The sequence below is a fragment of the Melanostigma gelatinosum genome (genome assembly GCF_949748355.1).
Source record: "Melanostigma gelatinosum genome assembly, chromosome: 2".
Classification (NCBI taxonomy): Eukaryota; Metazoa; Chordata; class Actinopteri; order Perciformes; family Zoarcidae; genus Melanostigma; species Melanostigma gelatinosum.
In genome coordinates, this window is record NC_136635.1 from 10,411,556 (window position 1) to 10,428,475 (window position 16,920).

Below are 16,920 nucleotides of genomic sequence, written 5' to 3' on the forward strand. Positions count from 1 at the left end.
ATCACTCGACACCAGACATGCTATATTTCATTCCTCTTTTATTTTGGAAAAATATTGCGCTGATTTCCAGTAATAAAAATGACAGGCTCTGTACATACGACTTTTCTCTTAAATACAACACAGTCACAGGGGTCTCAAGTGCCTAACACATACATGCATACATACATACTTACATACATACATTATCTGCCAAATAAAAACAATTCAGCTTAAATTATAACATGTTTAACAAAAAAATTCACAACAATATGAAACACAATAATTACATTATTAAATTAAAAGAATACATCTTTCTTTAGATATCAAATAAAAACAAATAATCCTAACCAACGGCAGGCAGAGTGATGGTGTCCTTAAATTGGCTAATAGTGGAAGACTGGGAGTGACGGGAGCGGGAGTGGGCAGTGCATACATTTGACACCACACACAGGTATCATCTCCTCTTCTGTACACACACTCATACGCACACACACACACACACCTCCATAGTGCAATGAGGTCTTGGCAGTTAAGACTAGTCCTTGATAGCTCAGCTTGCTTGGAAACACAACAGCATCATTAGAGGAGAATTTAGTGAGCAACTTCTTTTAGGTAATTTTGTCAATAAATTGCGGCCAAAGGAAAAATGATGTCATTGAATAATTACACTTCCTATATGTTTTGTCTGATTTGTTTCATCCTTTGTTCGTTCTCTTGTGCTGATTGCTGTGTTTCCTAAGATGCCCTGCCCAAAACATTGCCCTGTGTATCACAACCTTCAGGGGTCAGGAGGCCAGTATGGCCCAACAGGATCCATGTTGGATCGATCTGCAGTCACTACTGGAGTCTTCAGTTCTCTATTTTCTGCTGAGAACCAGCTCAGCCAACACTGTGTCTGTCAGTGCTGCAAAGCTAAAGATGCTCAGCTGCTGTAGAAGTCCCACTGATTCTACTTTTGTTTTGTCAGGAAAAGCTCCAATTGAGATTTTAATTAATTCTTAACAATACGTGGACATACAGCAAGCAACAGCTGCAGTACAGGGACTACTCCTATGACTTCATCCTTTACTCTGCAGCACTGCACAGAACATGAACTGTTGCATATCCACAACAGCTTTTACACTGCGTCGTAAAACCACGGCACATAACAGTACTACAACTGTAGTTCAAAAGTTCTCAGTACTCCAAAGGTACTACACTGTTCATTCAACCAGTACTCCACAGTACTACAATATCATCGGTCAACAGCCAAGTCAATACTCCACAGTTCATCCTGGGACAAGCAGTAAATCTTCCACTGCTGCATGAGTTCTTGCTCAGCACCGTTTCTGTACAAAGTTTGTACGAGAGCTAGCACTGTCTTCTGTTGCTTCATCCATAGCGCTGAGTCAGCATTAGACATCCATCGCAGCTCAAAAATGTCAAGTATTCACCCGTAGTACTACTGTAGTACTAAGTCCTTGCCAAGTCGGCAAGCTCAGTAGCACCTTGGCGCAAAGTCCTCAGGTAAATCCCAGGGAACAGCAGCAAACAGCAGGAGTAAAACCTCCTGGAGACAAGCTGAGCTCTACTGCTCAGGGCTGGTGTGTGTGGACCGCCATCAACCACAGGAAACTGGTCTGATCTGGTCTGGACTGGTATCATACCTGTAATACAGAGAGAAGAATAATCAGTGGTTGGTAATGAATACAATTATTTGGTATATTTGTCGGGCAGATTATTCTATTTTTGTGTACTCACCTCCGTAGCAATGATACATTCATCTTTTTGGTCCGACATGACGTAGACGGACTGGTATTTGGTGCCGTTGGTACACTGGTACCTGCTGTCACTGGAACTGTGGTATTCAACATCACTGGTTGACTGGTATTTGACGTCATTGGTTGACTGGTATTTAAGATCACTTGCTGCGTGATCGCTGGACGACTGATATTTTGCTTCGCTGCAGCTCGGTGACTCGTCTACTTGTTTCATTTCTGATGCGTCACTGTGGGACGAAGAGGAAAAAAAACAGATTCAGAAACGTCGTCCTTCACACAACACATGCTATCTCTGCATCTAGGCCGACATTTGTATCCGTGCAGTTTAATGCATGCACAATTTTCCAAGCAGTCTACCCATGTAAATGTATATTTTGTATGTACCTGTGTTGTCTCTTCCTGTATCTTTCCTCCGAGTCAGCCTCATCAAACATTTCACATTTAACCTCTGGCTCATCACGCTCCTCTTCTTTACACAGCGACAGCTCTTCAGGCCGGAGCTCATGGACCAGGTTGTACTCCACACTGGGGTAGCGGGTCTTAAAGCCGTTCTTCTCTGATCCGTTGAGCCCACTGATTCCACTAAGACCCCCCAGTGACCCATCGAGGTCCGAATGGTAATCCACCTTCTTGTTGGTGTTTTTAATTGACGTTGTCATCATAGTGCACAGTTCCTTGTCACTGCGGAGACAATTGTTGGTGGTTGTCAGGTTGTTCATGGTCTCGTGGCTGTCGCTGTGGACACTGTCGCTGTGGTGACCGTGCCTCTCCTGCAGTTTGACCCGAATGTAGACCACCAGCACTGAGCAGCCGATCAGAATCACAAGAACGAGGAAGACGCCGGCACACACAGCGGTCCAGGGGAATCCACTGTCGTCATCCTCCTCGTCTTCAATATTTTCATTTTCTGGGGAAGAATAACGCCGATCCGGTCCATCCACCACCGGCTGACCCCTGGGAACCTCTGGTAAGAGGAACTGGCAGTTGTGACCGCCATAGCCGGGCACACAGGCGCACACGTAGCGACCACCACGCTCATAGCAGGTGGCGCCATTGTGGCAGGGGTTGTGATGGCAGCGGGAGATGGGGGAGCTGCAGTTTTCGCCAGTATATCCTAAAGAAGAAGCAGAGTTTAAGACTCTAGAACAAAGCTATGCTGAAGCCACATAAAAACAAATAATGTAAACATTATTCTGCTCTCATACCTGGAGGGCAGGTACAGGTGTAGCCGTTCACTTCCTCCTGACACGTCCCACCGTTCTGACAAGGGAAGGACAGACAGAATCCAGAGATACTGCTGCTGTCCTCACAGTTTTGACCTGAAAATCCCTCAGGACACTGACAAAGGTAGGAGTTCACCAGATCCACACATTCTGCACCTGCAGAGGGGAGAGGGATCAAGACAAAGAGCGAGGATTAGTCCTGAGTTATTTTAATTCTAGCTTTATGTTTGATTGTAGGTGAGCTTACAAACACAGAGGGCAACATACCATTTAAACAGGGGTTGGAGGAGCAGTGGTCGATTTTCTTCTCGCAGTTGAAGCCAGCGTAACCCATCGGGCACTGACAGAAGTAGCCACCTTCAGGGTTGTCAGCGCAACGCCCGGCATTGAAGCAAGGCCCATCTGCACAGGTATTGGCGCTTAACTCACAGTTGGTGCCATAGAAACCAGGTGGGCAGGTGCACTTATAGCCGTTATCGCTACCCTATAATGGAGATAATGTAAACAGTGGTTACACACAGGCTTGATTCAGTGAATATACTTGTTTTTATCAACACATCACTTCTCTTCATTGACACTCACAGTGCAGCTGCCTCCATTGCGACAGGGGTTTCTAGAACATTCGTTGACCTGGATTTCACAACCGGCACCCGTGTATCCAGGCAGACAGGAGCAAGTGTAGCTGCCCTGGCCAGTGTTGGTACAGGTGGCTCCATTAATACAGGGCTTGTGGTGTGTACAGTAGTTCAGATCTGGAAACATCAACAAGGAGCAACATTCATAAATGATACAGCCTAAATATAAAGAAAAGAGGGCAGATTGAGTGCCACCAAAGTCGTAAATCTCTCAGTAAACTCACCCTGGTTGCAGAAGAGCCCACCCCATCCCTCCTGGCAGTTACATTGCCAGGGCTGTTGGCAAGTACCATGGAGGCAGCCTGGGTAACGGATGCAGTCATCACAGTAACGCCCACTGAAGCCCACTCGACACCTGGGAACACAAAATTCATGAAATATTGTTCATAACAATAGATCTGTCTATTCATCTGGGCAACTCCCAGATATGAAGAATAGATTTTCATTGTCAGCGTGACTTACTTGCACTCTCCAGGTTTATCACAAAAGCCATGTTCTTCATCACAACCAGGAAGACAGATTGCTGCAGGGAGGAAACAGACAGTGACAGGTGAATCATGGGAAATCCAGTGTTGGAAACATGTGTTTGCCCTCTATCAGTCTCCCATTCACAGAGGGCTTTTTGAAACAGCTGCCTGCCTGTCTGGCTGGCGCCTCGACCTTCTTATCTGTTTGTCTTTCAGCCTGTCTGTTGACCTGTGTCGCGACAATTAGTTTACCTGCTCACCTGTCTGTCTGTCTGTCTGTCTGTCTGTCTGTCTGTCTGTCTGTCTGTCTGTCTGTCTGTCTGTCTGTCTGTCTGTCTGTCTGTCTGTCTGTCTGTCTGTCTGTCTGCCATAGAGGCCTCATAAACCCAGTGGCTCATGCTTGGTAGTTAAAGACACACTGGACCAAACTTAGCTGCTAAAGTGGAAAAGGATAAAACCTTGACGGTCATCAGGTCGTTCCTGACCACCGGCTGAGATGCGTTGGTCTCTTCAATGCTGAAAAAGTTGCTAAAAATGTTACCTTTCAGCTTCAACAGTCTACAGGCAACTTTGTTCACCAAACGGGAGAACGGGCCAACAAGCCCTCTCCTTTAACATGGTTTCTCTCCAACACAAAAGCATCCCACACAAAGCCTCCTTTCTCCCCTTGACTGTGGGTCAGAAGTCCCTTTTCTCACCCTTGGCCCCTCTCCTTCTCTCCCCCCTTTCTACCCTCCTACTTCTGATCCTCCTCCCTTCGGCTTCAATCAACCTATCCCCTCTCTTCTTCTCCTTCTCTCCTCTTCCTCTTCTAAATTCATCCTTTCCCTCCTCCGCTCCTCCCGTCTCTCCTCACTCCCCTCCTCCTCCCTCCAGGGCCAGCTGGTCTGTGTGGAGCTAACCATCAGACAGCTGCTCCATTGTCTCCTCTCACCGAGCAGCTGCCCCCTCCACAACAATACACAACCCTGCTCGGCCAATCACCAGTCCGAGCAGCAACAATACAGGACCCCCACTTGGCCAATCGGGGAGGAGGTTTGGGGTGAGGAGGCCCCAGTGGTCTAATGGTAGGCACGCGGCGTGTGAATTACTGAGGAGCCACTGCGGCTCATTAGAATGGAGGCCTCTGGTGCTATGGCAGGGGTCTCAAACTCCCGGTCCGCGGGCCGAATCCGGCCCGCCACGTCATTTTATGTGGCCCGCGAATCCGCCAGCAAAAAAAGAAAAAAAGTTTAAAAAACGAATTAATATTTTCTTTTTTTTAAAAGTTAGACTTGATAATAAAAATATCCCCATAGTCTAAATTATGAGATAGAAAGTCGAAGTTATGAGATAGCAAGTCGAAGTTATGAGTAGGGTTGGGTATCGTTTGGGTTTTTTCCGATACGGTGCTAAAACGATACTTTTAAAACGATACCGGTGCCTAAACGGTGCCTGAACCAATACTTTTTTCTTCAAATTGAACAATATATTAACTGTTTAAAGTATACGATAAATATAAATAAATACAAAACACTTGGCTTCAAACTATAGCTTCAAACTTTTTAACTATGAACAATATATTAACTGTGAACAGTTTAGAGTATACTTAAATAAATGTAAATACATACAAAACACACACACACTCTGTACACACACTACAGCTTCAAACTTCAGCAATTATTTTGCAGCAATATGAGCATATTTTCCTTCTCTGGCAAAATACGACACGTCTCATGACTTATTTTATTTTACCAGTTGGTGGCGGTAATGCGCCAATTCGTCGTTTGCCAAACGCCACTACACCTCAAAGGAGGAGAAGAAGAAGCTTTCGCGTGCCTGTGTTGTTGTGCTTATGAGCGACAGCGCTACGTACCCCGTTGTAATAATACTATGAGTGAGGAGCGGAGGACCGAGTCCTGCTGCCAGGACGGAGTCACCAGAGTAGTGTAAAAAAAGTATTTCAATCGGCTCAAGCACCGAAAGGAGGCACCGAAATCTGCGTTACGTTTCGGTCCGGTAGATACCGGACGTATAGGAACCGGTTCCATATTGGCACCGAGTTTCGGTACCCAACCCTAGCTATGAGATAGAAAGACATAATGATGAGATACGTAAACACAGAAGCAGCTCTTTGGCTGGTTACTGTACATTTGAAATGGAAATGTATTGTGAGTACATTGAAGACTACTTTAAACGTGGCTTTAAAAACACATGAAATACTTCATGTGGGATTGTGCAAACGCACCCTTGAAAGGATTTTAAGCTTTGAACAAAGTTATTGTAGTAACTTGTGTTTGATATTTTCTTTAATAGTTTGATCTTTGATAGAGTAATGTGGGTTTCTTAACCCTAAATTAAAAGGATTTAAGTTATAATAACAGAAATGTGCTTAAATATATGTTTCCATTTATATAACTGCATGTACAATATTTTTACACTTGAATAAACAATAATCAAATGCAGAGAGTTATTTACCAATATGTTAGGAGTAGTTACATTTACACCGTCTTACATTTACAACCGGCCCTTTGAGGGCGACCGTGATGCTGATGTGGCCCGGAGTGAAGATGAGTTTGAGACCCCTGTGCTATGGGATAACGAACTGACGCCTGTTGCACACGGGCCCTGCATTAGGAGGTGAAAAAAGTCCCTCAACAATAAAGATAGGCAAGTGGTTAACTTTGAAAATTACTTTTCAGAAATCCAGAAAATCTTTGCCTCATAAGTGTTAATATATAGCGCCTTAGTTGTGAGAGTTAAAAAATGCATTCTTCAGCTCTCTGAGCCATGACCAATGAAAAGCATGTTTTATTATACCTCGTGTATTGGGGCACATTGATAAGCAAACACACTTACATTCAGTGCAGTATTGTCCCTTCCAGCCAGAGTTGCATATGATCTCCCCGCGCTCGCCGCAGGTGAAGTGCCCAAAAGCATCGTCTCTGGGCCGGCAGAAGACGGAGCAGCCGTCGCCGTAGTAGTGCTCATCACACAGGAAGCGGTAGGAGTAACGCAGCTCAGTTCTGCCGGCTGTCTGCAGATCCTTGTACCACTCTTCTCCCACGGTGAGGTGACGCTGAGTCGTGATCCTGCTGATCAGACGCTCCGGGTTGTCTGCAAAAGTCAAGAACGCAGCTTGTTATTTGTCATGTTATTTCTGTTAGTGTTATGATTGAGTGCTAACAGCATGATGTTCTGAAACACAGGTGCACAAGGGGGGTGATACCTTGTCATTGTCAAATTATAACACTTATCTAATTTGTTTACGAGACCTAAGATCTCTGTATTATTTTTATAATGAAGATTTCTTTGTTTGGCCTTCTATTTGGGCATGAGGTTTAATGCCGGAATGATAATACTTTTTGTCTGGTTCCAAGAAAGTAAAGTGGTGGATGCTGCTGCCTGAACAAAATAAAAAATAAAAAAACATTTTAAAATGTGCATTGTGTCTTCTCATTTAGAAATAAGTCGATAGGTTACTTCTGGTGACTGCCAGCTTTTTCACTATCTCCACCACCACAGACACACACACACTCCCATGTTGTGGTCAGTTAGTCATCATTAGCGATAAGAGCATGACATTAAGATTACATTAAGTGAATATCACACTGCAGGGGCAAATCTCAACTGGCACCTGCAAAATCTGTGGGTGGCCTTTATCTTTTGATGATAAATACACCTCCAGCTGTAGAGAAGTGTGGCACATATACTGCCTTCAAATCAAGTTATTTATTATAATGTTATTATGTAGAAGGCTACATGAACATATATGTCTGAAAGAAGTGTATGGAATTTGCTCTCAGCATACTGTTCTCTAACATTCATTCAACTCTGTGTTGCCCTGTTTAGCACTAATGACTGAGCACTAAGTGAAAAACATGTAACTGTGAAACAGGGCCACCATTAGCCTTCTGGCCTGTCTTTGAGTTACACTGCTGCCTTTTCTGGCTGTCACCCACCTGTTGTCAGGTCGTCCAGGGAGTCAGTGTGCAGAGCTTCAATGATCAGTGAAAACGTCCCCTGAGGAGAGACAGAGAGAGAGAGAGTCAACAGCTGCTCGGCCTGGAGGCCTCCCTCCCTCCGCAGAGCAGCAGAGGGCCATTAGGAGGCCTCCCAATAAACTTCACAGCCTAATTCCCGTGTTGATTAGGGGCCTAATAAGGGCTACTACCTGCTCCTTTTTTCACACCCCTGCTACTATCACACTCTGACACCGCCGTAAAACCAAACGAGGCGGAATTTCACGCTGCGCTGCCAATGATGTGCCAACTCAGAGGATGTTAAATTTCCCACCACGCCTGGTCGGAGGAGAGGAGCGTTTGGTGACACCCCCTCCTCTTCTCACAGACACACACACTCGCCCTCCTCCCCTCCCCGTGTTATCCTACCAAAGAGCACAGAAATACTACAATAGCCCCTCTCACACAGTGCTGACAAAGACCCTCACAAGTGTTGAGTTTGGGAGCATCTGTTGCGTTTTGCACTCTTCAAAGCTAATATGTCCCAATGGAGTAAGACAGTAGTAACTTCACAGCCTAACAGTTCCCATTACTACTTAAACATGTGACATAAATCATCATTAAAAAAAACGACATGACACAAACACTACACGCACACAAAACATTTTAAATGCGGTTAAAACAATAGTTTTACAATAATCTGACAGGAATACCGTATTTCAAATAATGTTTCACATAAGGTGTTTATAAGAACACTTACCGGCCATGTGAAGGCGAACGGGAAGTTAATTGGGTTGGTGAAGCTGTCCGCGTTGGTCTCCGGCACCTGGAAGGAGTTGGAGCCGAGGACGGGAGTCACAGCACCGCCATAGGTGCAGGGAGGCTCGGGGGAGACGTTAGCCTGGTAATGCTTCAGACAAACCCGAAAGAAGGTCTTGCACTCACACTGCTGGTTACTGCCCTGCGGATGAGCAGATCCTCCGGGGCAGCAGTTAGAGTTCCCCGGTATCCCTTTCTTGTTGAGGAACTCCTGCAGCTTCAGCTCAAACACTCCGGAGCACAAAACCTAAAACACACAACCAGCCCAGCGTGTTTATAAAACTTCAAGATGTTTGAAAAGTTAAGTACAAAGTATTTAAAAACTTTTTTTACAGCCGTAAAATGATACAAACACACACACACGACGTGCGTTTGTAATAGCCTTTAATATCATCATGCACTCTTATTGGACCTACCTGGCAGGTGAGGGAGAGAGTGACAACCAGGAGCAGAGACAGGCGTCCCATTGTGTTGACAGCCCTTCAACAAGCAGTGCAAGCTCCACAGGTCCGTGTAGCCCGACTCAAACAATCATGGAAAAAGTTTTTAAAAAACGCTCTCCGTTATGTCACAGTCAAGGTGAACTCTTGACGCGCAGGAGGGAAGGTGAGGTGAAACTTTTCCTTTGGTGTGTCTGTCTTGTGCCGCTCTAGTTTTCCATACGAGGCACGAGTTTTTGACAGAGGGAAAAAAAAGTTTTACAGAGTAAAGTAATCCTCAGCAGAAGGACCCCCTTGGAGAAGCGTGAATGAAATCCCCGATGGAAATATAAGAGAGTTAATTCCAGTCAACCGTTGCAAGAGAAGAGGCAGATCTCGACGGCCTTGTTTATTTTCCCACTTGATAGATAATAATGATATGCTGATGCTATAAGTCTTCGTCTCTCTGTGCCTCTTTCGGAATAACAGTGCGTATGTCTGATGAGTCTCCTGCCCTGCACAGGGTTTTATACCGAGCCAACAGGCGAAGGGTAATAAGATGCAAATGAGCCCCTCTGCTCCTCTTCTTCCCCTCCCTCCACCACCACCACAAGTCCGCCCCGGGGCCATCACAAAGAAAGAGAGGGGGGTGCACCACACAACTTTTCTAAACCCGCCCCACCACCCCCTCCCCTCTTTCTCTCAAAGGGACAGACCAAATGGCTAGTGAGCTGTTAAATGTGCAACAACCCCTTGCTTCCCCTGATGCCTCCTCCACAACGCAACACACAGGACCCATTTACATTCCGACAAATTCTTTAACCTCTGCACGAAATCCTCTACATCTCAGCATCAAGTGATTTATACACGCAGCAGCGCAGTCCGACGGTGGATGCTCATAGCCTTTTGGGGTTGTGTAGCTAGGCTTGGCTGGCTTGTTCCCTGCATGGCCAGCCGGCTGCCAGCCGTCCCAACTGCGTTACAACGACCATCTGCTCCGCCACATTCCTATGGTGTTACCCCTGCCGAGGCTTTCACATGTTCACACACCCCCCAAAACAAGTCGATTTGTTCCTATTACCTTATCTGTATTTCTTGGTTGCATGCCCTACACACCATACCCCTCCAAGTCCAGCTCTACAATTTGTTATCTTAATGTGATATTGCTTTTAATGCTGGTACTCTGATCCACAGATTTAATAGTAGGCCTACATTTAAAAAAATGTCAGAGCATTTATTGATCAATTCAAGCTGATTCTCTAAAAAAATGTCATACTAATGTAACTTAACGACATCACTTTATGCCAAGAATAAATGGGCGTTTTACAGATCACCCCATCTCCATGAATCTCTGTTAATGATGATGACTTGTTCATGATGATGGCTTCCCAAAATCCCATTCACTGTATTTAGTTTAATTCATATTGATGCAGGTAAAATAATCTGAAGCCGAAAAATTTAGACCAAGTAGTGCGCAAAGACGCAACAAAAGAAATACGCACACACCCTGGCTGCAGGCCTAAACCCTTTTCACCGCATGCCTCTGTATTTCCCTTACTTGCTCTTTGGTAGAGGCAGTAAAAAAGACTTGGTGGTGTGTCACTCGCGTGGCTGTCATTAAGGGACTTTGTGAGGAGAAGGAGGGAGAGTAGGATGAGGGGGGGGGGGGGGGCATAGAGGGAGTAAAGTTTTTTTTTCTTTGTGCTTTCAGCTGTATGGTAATTGGGCCGGCAGCACCTGCTCTCCCACAATAATACATCACCAGAGAGAGAGAGAGAGAGAGAGAGAGAGAGAGAGAGAGAGAGAGAGAGAGAGAGAGAGAGAGAGAGAGAGAGAGAGAGAGAGAGAGAGAGAGAGAGAGAGAGAGAGAGAACAGAGAGCATGGCCGGTTGCACAAACAGTAATCTCTACAACATGTTTGATAACAAAATATCACAGTTCCTGCACCGTAAAAAAAGATATTAAACAAGTATAGACAAGGCTACGTCTATTGTGGACACAATATCATTTCCTAGCAGAATACTCTGTGAACATAACACTGACTCCACACATGGACCCACTGTCTAATTTGCATATCAGTGTGTATCTGCAGAAAAAAATGCGGGGAAGAATTCGCACTTGTTGGCATGACGTAGTTGTGAGCCTTTTCTCTGGCTGTGAAGTAACTGAAGATGTTACATTTTGCCAAATGTGCTGAATGAGAGTTGAATGATTTCTTTATTAATGTGTTGAAGCAGGTCGCTCCACTTAGGAGCTATATTGCAGAGCATATTCTAACGTTTACACATTAGAGCACACATAGAGGCATTGGGGGAGGGGGACATAATTAACAACTCTAATTGAGGCTGGTGTCTCTGCACAGCATCTCTGTTTTGGTCTGCTGCTGTCCCTAAACAAGATCCTTCATTCACTTTAACTGATCTTAAACCCACGGACAACTTTCAGTCTATCATGTCGACACACAGTGCTGATACATTGCGGTGTAGTGGAGCTTGTGTTGTCGTATCATTGCATACGTTTGATGACCCTGCTCAGCTCCCTCAGGGCCAATGCATGGATAAACGAGACGCCTATGTCTAATGTGGTTGCGTGTCCATGATGTGCTCTTTACACCCCTTGAGGCTGATTGAAAGGCCTTTAACCTTAAGCTTTAACACTATTATGCTTGCCTGCCACCGTCTTCCCAGATACCCGTATGTGTGTTTAGCTATAGGACGCTGCTCCGAGCTGCTCGTTTCATTTAACCAGTTGATTTCAGCCCCCTTCTCAACAGCACACAATGCTCGTATGTGGCGTGGCGTAAAATCCCTCTTTTGAAGCCTTTTATTTACACTCATCCCGACTTTCAGAGGTCCCCGGTGCTCTTTCTCTCCCTCTCTATATTAGGCCAATATACTATCAGTCATTCATCACCATGACGTGGCACACATTTTCTGATTACGCCGGAAAAGCGTGACTGAAAGGCATGGTGAGATGGAAAGTGACCCCCCTCCCTCGTTCATCAGCATCAAGTCGACATTTTCCCCTAAAAGATAATTTATGCCAGCAGATTCTCTAATTGTGTTTTAAGGAAACAGCGGAAAGTAGAAACTCCTCCCAACTGATCCCTCTTTATGAGTGCGTGTGTGTGTTTGTACGTGCACGCGCGTGTGTGAGGTTAAAAAATTGTTTAACTGGAGGTCGATTGTTTAACTGAAGTGCTTTCCTATTGTCTATGTGTGTACGTGTCCCTGCGTGTGAGCGCGCGTGTGTGTGTGTGTGTGTGTGTGACCAGGAGCTCTGTGACACGCAGTGGGACAACAAAGGAAGAGGTCTCGCGCCCCGCCGCCCATTCATCCCTTTCTCTTGCGAAGTAATTCCCATTGATTCTTATTGAACGGCGAGTCGCGAGCCCCTCGGGGGAGAAACCGTGTGATTTGTGAAGGGTCGCGAGGACAAGACACGCCCCTCCTCGAGCCCGGGCCATCTGCTCACCAAACACCACAACACCAACCAGCTACCAAATGTATTTCCTTCATCTCTATCTCTCTATAGAGTCTCTTCATGTCTCTCCTTTACATCCCTTTATTCTTCCTCCTCACTCTATCAATCTGTTTCTCACATCTATATGTCCTTCCTCCACCTTTTCCTCCTTCATTTCTCTCTTCAGCCTCTGATTTACAGGCCAAATGCCTTCATAGTACAGCGACTAGTTGCTTGATGGGACCCTCTGCCAAATCACAGTGGAGGCATGCAATCAGTATGAGGTGGCCACAGGCCATATGGCCAGTGTGTGTGTGTGTGTGCGTGTGTGTGTGTGTGCCAAGAAATGGACGGATGGCCGTCGTGGGAACCTCCACAATATCACCATCACACCAACTACCCACACACACACAAACACATGATCACATACACGCACCGTTGCATGTAGCATGGCAGCCTTTGGCCTTGTCAGTTATAAAAATTAGAGTTCACAGGGACTCTGGATCATTCAATTTTAGCCAGAACAAATGTAACTCCATCTACGCTGCTTGGGTTCCCACATGCACAACGAGAATACTAATTTTAATCAGCCGGGGTGCTGACTGAGATATTTAATTTGTGCCCGGGGTGAAAAGGGTTAAGGACGGCTGAATAGAGGCTGCTATTCAATTAGACAAGTGTTTTAAATTCCTGTGCCGCTATGTTATTTCATTAGTCTGATTCATTGCATTCTTTATGTATTTATTCCATCACATTGTGTTAATAGATCGATAGATAGACGGATAGATAGATAGATAGATAGATAGATAGATAGATAGATAGATAGATAGATAGATAGATAGATAGATAGATGGATAGATGGATAGATAGATAGATAGATAGATAGATGGATAGATAGATAGATGGATAGATGGATAGATAGATAGATAGATAGATAGATAGATAGATAGATAGATAGATGGATAGATGGATAGATGGACAGATGGATAGATAGATCTATAGATATATAGATGGATAGATAGATAGATAGATAGATAGGTGAGGATCATTCATCTGCTGATAAAGGAAGTGTCGTGTGACACTGTGATGTCAGAAACTGGAGACGTACGTGTCCCCTCCCTATCAGAGCCACAAAGACCTGAGGACGCCTACCATCCCAGTCAGGAATGTAGCATCTTACACCACCTGTTAGCCTCAATGTGTGATACAAACTTGTAGTATACCTGTGTTACAGTACATATATGATATACTGACATATGAAAGATAGGAAGTCATTTTAGTGAGAAAATATGTATGTATCTGTACTAAGATTGTGTTATTTCACTTTTTGAAGGTCAGTATTTGTTTTACTTCCCTCTTAACTGTCACATCCAATATCTTCAATATCAGATAATAATAATTTTCTGTATGTTTCACACATCTGTCTGTTCCAGTGTTTCTTTAAATGTGTGTTAATATTGAGGAAAGCTGAGACCATTCGTCAGATAAGCAATAAACTAATATTTTGATAATTGATTCATCATTTCAGTCATTTGGCAAGCAAAATTGCCAAACATTACTTAGTTCTAGTGTCTGTAATGTGAGGATTTGCTGTTTTTCTTTGTCTTTTGTGTTATCAAATTAAATTATTTAGCATTTCAGATTGTTGGTCAGAAAAAAGTGCATTTTAAAGACATCAGCAAATTCATTGAGAAAACAATCAGGGGGTTTGTTGAAAATAAGCACTAGTTGCAGTTGTGGAATAATGGAATTCAGATTTTTTGTTTTATGGCTATACCATTAAATTAAATGATAAATTCCAAGGTGTTTGATGCCTAGTTGGACATGTTTCCCCTGTAATTTACCATGGAACAACGTTCTGTAGTTTTGAACAATGCTTGGTTATATAACATGAATATGAAACATTTGTGATGATGACTTTAACACATTTTTATTTCCCACCTGACATGGTTGTCACAGTTTAAGTCTTGCTGCACCATGAAATGTAATGTTTAATGTTTAACTGACTTAAAACAAGCAAACAAACAAACAAAAAACTTTTGAACAAATCGCACACTGCCTGATCCCTGAGATCCCTGCCCTGCGGCCCCCAGGGGGTCCTTGGCCTTTAGTTTGAGAACCAGTGGCCTCCAGTAGCAGGATTAGCCAGGCCAGCTGCCCAGAGAGACCCTCGGCCCTGGACGCTGACACCAGGCCTGACCCCAGGGTGGCTACTATCAGGGACACTGAGGGGATTTGGACAGCACTTGTGTATGTGTGAGTGTGTGTGTTGTTCATTCAGTTGGACAACTGTTGAGCCAGTGCAGATTTGTGCAGAGGTGTTCTTTGTATGTATGTGTGTGCGTGCTTGTATGGTCAATTCTTTCCGGGGGTTAACTGCTGATCCAGTACAAATGGGAGGGGGGTGGGGGGGTTGAGGGCAGTCGTGTGCTCCTGGAACATCTGCCTCTGTTTCTCCTGAGTCAAGCCTTGGTCAGGCGTGGGGGAGGCAATAGGGGGGAGGAACTCAAAGGGGAGGAGATGGAAGGGGAGAAGGAAGAGTAAGTGTAGGAGGAGGAGGAAGTTGAAAAGATCCAACGTGAATAGGCAACAAACCCAAACACTGTCTGCTGAAAATAGGATGCAGCCTCATGCAGGATAAACCTCTTTGCACCTCTGGTCCTCTGTGATCACATAGAGAGGATATACACAGGGACATGACTATAAAGCATGTCTATGTGTGCACATCCAGGTACATTGTGTGTATGTTTTTCATGTGCAGGATATGAAAACAGATTTTTCCCAGGAACAATAACTCTGAGCCTGGTCCTAATCAAACCAAGCATGAACAGTGTGTGAGCTTGATGGGACACATACAATATCAACTTGATCAAATTCGAAGAAAGGCACTTTTTTCATTTTGATGTACAGCTCATTATCATGATTCCAGACTTCTGAGTTACCAACACGCATTTCTGATCTTTTCAGCAAGTTAAATAAGGTGAAAAAGTGCCATTCCACATAAATTGCCACAATATATGCAACAACATGTTAACCATGAGTTGCAATTCCAAAACCATGTCAATACAATACAAACGTTTCCACACAGAGCTCATAAGACGCATTATCTGAAGCCAATGGGAAACCCACATGATATTCTGTCACAGTCCACATGCAATTTACGTTTACTTCTCTGCTCTGTACACTAGATCCTCGCCCTTTGTCCAACCATATCACAGCTGGGTGATGCTCTGCACTTCCTATCTGACTAAAGCATTATCAATAGCATTGATTGTGGATAAGAACATCATGTAAAATTAGCAAAATCATCCATTTGGCATGTTCTCAGATCACTCCACTCTAGAAAAACTCACAGCAACTTTACAGGACAACTGCAAACTGTATATGTAACACTATGTGCTTGTTTGTGATATCAAGCTATTGTCATCTGTTCTCTCTGTTTTGCCCTGTTTTGTTTGGTCTGACCATACACCTTTTTTGTGTTATGTTGATGTAATGTGTACTGCATTGTCTCTTGTTGTTTACATTACAAATAAAATAGCAATTCAGTCTGATTACCAGACGATCAACTTGGACCCAAACCTGAGAAATGACCTGAAGCTCTACAGCTCAACAGTTTTGTACATGAACATGTAACTTCAAGACAAGTGGGCCAAGTTCAGAATAGGTAAAGCAGCTGTTTGTTCAACATCTGCATGTCTAGAGCCCTGTTTCCTAAAATGTCCTCAAGGCTGAGGTCATCCTAACCTATAGACTTAAAATGAAGTTACCATTATTATTGTCGCAGGTGTTTTGGGGGAACCGAGGCACAAACCATTGGCCAAGTTCTATTTAAAACTAAAATGCCTATATGTGGTCTTCATGAGTCGAGTGGCCATAACCATCCAGTGCAATCATGGGGGGCAGATTTACAACACAGCTCCTCCCTCCTTGAAGATCAGTTGACTGGAAAGGGTGGATTGTCCTCCCAGTCCACAGAGCATCTGGCTGAGGAACGACAGATGCTGACAGCTGGACTGACATCCAGCATATGTCCCATTCTTTATTCCTGTTCCACTCAGACAATAGAGTGGAAGGGACGGGGGTGCTTTGTGTTGAGAAGGTAGACCTAATAGCTTGTGACTCCAGAAAAGAGCCCCCATTCTCCAGGAGAGGCTGGGGAGCAATTAGCCTGAGTTATTATTGGTGGACTGAGCCCACAATAACCACAATGGT

At 44.4% G+C, this 16,920-nt stretch overlaps 1 protein-coding gene across 1 annotated transcript; it reads right to left on the bottom strand.

Annotated features, from left to right (window-relative positions):
- Nucleotides 1-1,516: 1,516 nt before the first annotated feature.
- dldh (dihydrolipoamide dehydrogenase) lies at nt 1,517-9,291 on the bottom strand (the record flags this gene model as incomplete). Its single annotated transcript, XM_079283985.1, has 12 exons — nt 1,517-1,625; nt 1,720-1,966; nt 2,124-2,853; nt 2,945-3,118; nt 3,230-3,446; nt 3,545-3,714; nt 3,822-3,952; nt 4,060-4,120; nt 6,903-7,160; nt 8,006-8,066; nt 8,766-9,071; nt 9,241-9,291. 12 exons carry the CDS (start codon nt 9,289-9,291, stop codon nt 1,620-1,622), a joined length of 2,412 nt encoding a protein of 803 aa, XP_079140111.1. The 3' UTR covers nt 1,517-1,619.
- Nucleotides 9,292-16,920: the final 7,629 nt, after the last annotated feature.